The sequence below is a fragment of the Bidens hawaiensis genome, unplaced genomic scaffold (genome assembly GCF_021521415.1).
Source record: "Bidens hawaiensis isolate Kalapana, Puna unplaced genomic scaffold, B.hawaiensis_p1.1 tig00015384_1, whole genome shotgun sequence".
Lineage (NCBI taxonomy): Eukaryota > Viridiplantae > Streptophyta > Magnoliopsida > Asterales > Asteraceae > Bidens > Bidens hawaiensis.
The window spans coordinates 321,115-326,287 of record NW_027492372.1 but is presented as its reverse complement, the minus strand read 5'-3'; the positions used below and the strand labels follow the sequence as shown (position 1 = coordinate 326,287).

Sequence of the window (5,173 nt, the reverse complement as noted above, 5' to 3'; positions counted from 1 at the left end):
GATTGTGATCAAGCCTAAATAGATCATAGCTCATAGTTCATAGCGTGCTCCAAATCGAGCAAAAACAAATAATCATTCGTGTATGTGCAAACAAACCAAGAAAAATGTAAACAATAGGTCTCCCGTGTTCATCTAATGGATCAATGAAAACTTCGGAATAGGCCGATCAAAGCGGTTAATGATCCACACATACAAATATACAACACTAGTAAACGTCCATAACACATGGGTTTTGCGCACATAATTTCATAAACAAGTTTAAGACTCAAGTTGTACGAACACATGAACATCCCAAAACGTTAAAAATAAAAGGGGATTAGGTACGAGATTACTCACCTGTAAAAGGTGCGTTGAAAGATAATGCAAGAACCAACTTTTAAACAAGCAAAAGTTAACCTATAAATAAGAGGTTATTGGTTTAACGATTTGTTTTTATGTCTTGAATATATGCAAGTCACTTAAACAAATTATCTAAAAAAATTATATATTATATATTTACCGAGATTTCTGGGCAGAAAAGAAGAGAAACCGGATTGCAAAGAGGGGAGTGGAGGCGTTGCTGAGGATCTTCGGCTGAGAGTAAGGGATAAAGATTTTGGGGAGTGTTTAAGTGTAGTGAGTTGTGTTTAATTATCCAAGAAATTAGTTTTATTTATAGGAAAACCCTAGGGAACACATCCCTTGAATTGGGGAAAAAGAGATCTTATCAACTTTTGACACACTTCTTTTTTTGTGATCCAATTACTCTAATTATCACGATTTCCTATTTTCTGTTATGTTATATGGCAAAACTTAAAAGGACTTTTTAGCATGTGAATATGTGATACTCCTTCCTCATGCATCACAAGAAGGTAAAACTTTGCCAAGTTAAAACCTATATATGACCTCAACCCATATAACTTTGGGTTGGCTCGCGGGTAGATTTTCACCAAGCCAAAACCTGAGGAACTCAACCCGAATAACTTGAAAAAAATTAACCCTAATGACCTCTATCGTGGGGGATTCACACCATGTAGTTTACCTTCTTGCTTATTTTGTATATCTTTTATAGGGAAAATAACCAAAATGGCTATTTTGACACACCGAATTATCTTAATAGCCAATCTAACTAAAAAATAAAAATTCCCAAAATAGTCATTTTATTTTGTTGGCCGACCTTTTTATTCTATAGTACCAACAAATTACAATAACAACCACCAATTTCTTAAAAGCATGCTGATTGAGCTACATTTTTGGCCGACAAAGCTATCATCGTGGCCGATTGAACTATATTTTCATCCCACAAATCTAACATACTCGTAAAATAATTTCCGAGACAAAAAAAAGTTTTCAAAGAAGGTTGGTTGATCGACTGTGGTGTTTAATCTACTATTGTTTTTTTTATATTCGGTCGGTTTTTTAAAAAGTTGTTGGGGCCGATCGAATAGAAGTACACGTGTTAGATGGTGGGTGGTTAACGCAAAAGCGGTCAGCTGTCAGTCAAATATAGGTCGGGTGAGAGTTTTTTTGTCGGATCTAACAAATAGAAAATGACTAGTTTGAGAATAATTGAGTTGGATTGGCTAGTAAGGGAATTTATTGGGTAAAGATGGTCATTTTGATATTTTCTCTCTTTGAAAACTCTTATTGTTGTACGAAGAATGGTTAATTGTCTTGCATAGGTTATGCAATAATGGATCGTTGTGCACTTTCTTTTATGTGATTTGTTCAAAACAATAACAAATATTAAACTTGAAAAATTACAAAACAATATTGTTAACCAATTGCATATTGTAGCGAGTCTTTTCAACCAGTTTCTTTGATTTAATGGAGCATCTAGTAATACATTTGAGGCATGAAGCTATTTTGGAAGGTCTCGTCCAATGTCAATTAATGCATCTTTTCGAGAGTAGCCTTGATTTCTAACTAATTTTGCTAACTGCATATAGAACTAGTGGGGAAGTTAACGTACAAACTAAAAAAACGTGTTAATTGTGCAATCAATTAGTGTAATCATCATATATACAAGTTTGTAATTATATAATTACATCGTAGTGTAATTATAGTATGTTGTAATTACATTACACTATAATTGTACTATGTTATATACATTACATTACTTGATTCGTGCTATTAACACATTTAGAACTAGATAACTCATAATGGATAAGCGTGTTGGAGGTAACTCGTTGGTGAGTGGCTTTCAATAATGCCAACTAAATTTAAAGTCTTTTCCCATTCTACAACTTCAACCTTTTTCTTGTCAGGTTTGGTCATATACTCCCCCGTTGCGACTTATATGGTTGTATATGTAAATAGCAAAACATCTTATTGATAAAAAAAGAAGAAGAAATATCATAATACATACACATGTACACATATATAGTTACGCATGTGTATCTATTATAATATATATAAACGAAAACTTAAAAATTCTATGTGTCGCGATGTGGTCGCTCCCTCTCCTTTTTTGGAAGCCACCAGATTGCTTGATATTTAAATGGAGGCGTCTCATGCATTTAACACGAATTCACGGGTATGGATCTTACCAAACCCAGATATTCCTTAAACGGGTTATAACATCCCATTAAATTAAAAATCAATCTCACCAAATTATTGATGTGAAAATCCTATAAAATAGGGATATACTATAAATTATTATATGTTTTTTTAAAAGATATTATTTATAATTAAGAAACAATTTTATAGTAAAAAAATAAGCGGGTCTTAGATCTCACCAAACCTAGATAACTTTTACACCGGGTTATAACATCTTAGTTATTTGTGAAACCTTTTATCATCAAACTCTAAGTATATTATTAATTTTCTTACAACAAAATAAAATTAAACTTTTAAATAGTATATAAATATCATAAAAGAATAATGTAAAACAGTCCCCGTAATACGGGGGACACAAACTAGTGTTATATATATTAACAAAGAGATTAGTATAGATCATAAGTAAAATCACATTTTTATTACTTTATTTTATTTTGTTTTCTAATATTAGTCTTCCGCAAATTCCTCAGCGTACGCCTAACAGGCTAACACCAATAGGATCTATAAATACATAGATGAAAGAAAAACTGACCTCGCCACATAATTATGCATATGTCTAGAATCGTGTGTGGTTTCAAGTTGTCTTTATTACTTATCTTTTTAGAAACTAAATACAATTAATATTGGTACGTAAAATTGACCTTCTTGTCAAATGACATGAGAGTAATTATTAAGGATTGACATGTTAAGATCTTGAGTTAGAAACATGACTTAAAGAGGTTTTTCCACACTACTAGGTTTTCTCCTTGATGATGTTCGTGGATGAACTAGACATGAAGCGTCAAAATCAGTATAAACGGTTGACATATCGTTCGTCTCATTAAGAATCGTATAGTATTTGGGTAGTTATAAATGCAAAAGATATATAGATACGTAGACCACAATAGGATAAGAATGGCTTTAATGCTTTATTATTTAGAAATGTCAAAGGCAATAAAAGCTTGGCCCCATCTCCTCACCAGCCAACCAAATTGCAATAAAATTGCACCAATGCAAATTTTTGTATAAATACACAAGTGTAGTTCTTCATTCTTCATCCTTCTTCTATCTTCCATATACTTCGTTTCACATAAACAAGTCAAACATGGCTTCAAAGAAATTCCTTCTTGCCGCCCTTGCTTTTGCAACTGTTCTCCTTGTTATATCTGAAATCGCCGCAGCTAAGGAAGTGGCCTCCAACGAGAGTGAGTAAATCGTTGTTTCGCATATTTATGTAATATAGGCTGAGATCTGGTGCAAATGAAATTAATATACTAAACATATAAATAAATAGAGTAATTATTTTTACTCTATAGATTTAAACTAAAGTAATTACACAACAAAAAATAAAATGTATTTCAAACACCGTAGAATGCGAAATAATATGTTTTCAGATGTTAGCATAATTATTCTAGTTATTTATACGTTTCTAATTATCATAAAAACGGTTTATTTGATCTTAAAACTATTAAATATTATATATAACATGCATTAGATTTAAACTATTAAATATAATTAGAGTAATTATTTTTACTCTACAGATGTGAACTAGAGTAATCACACTTTCAAAAATAAAGTGTATTTTAAAACAGTAGAATACGTAATAATATGGTTTCTGATGTTAGCATAATTATTCTAGTTATTTATATGTTTCTAATTATCTTAAAAACGGTTTATTTGATCTTAGCACTATTAAATATTATATATAACATGCATTAGTATTAATAACATATGATCATGCATGATGATGCATGCAATCAATGATGCAGGTGAGGTAAAAGATGCAAAGTATGATCATGATGACCGCGGGTACTACAATGGTGGACGAGGCGGCTACTACAACGGTGGTGGACGTGGAGGCTACAACAACGGTGGTGGACGTGGAGGCTACAACAACGGTGGTGGCCGTGGGGGGTACAACAACGGTGGTGGACGTGGTGGATACAACAACGGTGGAGGCCATGGAGGAGGATATTGTAGGTATGGTTGTTGTGGCGGACGAGGTTACTACAATGGTGGATGTAGGTGTTGCAACACTCTTGCAGAGGCAACTGCGTATAAACAAGCTCATGCGGCACAAACTCACAATTGATCTAAGCATCTTGATGGAGCCATAATTCGTCATGTTAGTTGTTACGTACGTACCGCTTTCGACATATATATACGTGCAATATAATGTCTTAGTAAAATGAATCTTGTACTTAAACGAATACGTTAAATAAATAAAAGTTGATGTGTGTGTTCTCGCTTTTGTATTCATTTTAGTGTATTTACAATTACAAACATTATCATCATCAATATCTCACCAATAGTAAAGCTATAGTAGAGTCTGATAAGGGTAAGATATAGGCAGCCTTATAACCTCTATCATTTAGAAATAGAGAGGCTGTTTCTGGTGAGACCCCCGGTTCGATAGTAGTTTTGCATCAAGCCTTGGACATAAGGCACATAACACTCAACCATCGGGACACCGCCGATTGGTGCATGTACCTTTGTCTTTCGGTTATCAATGTCATCACATGATGTGTGATTAACCTTCCACCATTTTTAACGCTATTTCATGAGAATAGTAGAATAACATCAAAATTAATGCAATTTCACTTTTGCCCACCCGTGGGTTAACACATATTTACAAATACAAACGAATACAATATAT

General features: G+C 33.1%; 1 protein-coding gene across 2 annotated transcripts; it reads left to right on the top strand.

The window, feature by feature from the left end:
• The first annotated feature begins 3,540 nt into the window (after positions 1–3,540).
• On the top strand, positions 3,541–4,773 carry LOC143549030 (uncharacterized). Of its 2 annotated transcripts, XM_077040047.1 has the most exons (3): positions 3,541–3,722; positions 4,287–4,329; positions 4,363–4,773. In XM_077040047.1, the coding sequence occupies exons 1-3, from the start codon at positions 3,623–3,625 to the stop codon at positions 4,607–4,609; spliced, it is 390 nt and encodes a 129-aa protein (XP_076896162.1). In that variant the 5' UTR covers positions 3,541–3,622; the 3' UTR covers positions 4,610–4,773. The 2 variants fall into 2 exon arrangements, with proteins under 2 accessions (XP_076896162.1, XP_076896160.1); XM_077040045.1 differs by having other exon boundaries at positions 4,287–4,773.
• The last annotated feature ends 400 nt before the right edge of the window (positions 4,774–5,173 follow it).

Excerpts from the sequence above, each read along its gene's own strand:
- LOC143549030 (XM_077040045.1), top strand. The coding sequence starts at position 3,623 with ATGGCTTCAAAGAAATTCCTTCTTGCCGCCCTTGCTTTTGCAACTGTT. Across the intron at positions 3,723-4,286 it reads GGAAGTGGCCTCCAACGAGA|GTGAGGTAAAAGATGCAAAG; the intron begins GTGAGTAAATCG and ends TCAATGATGCAG.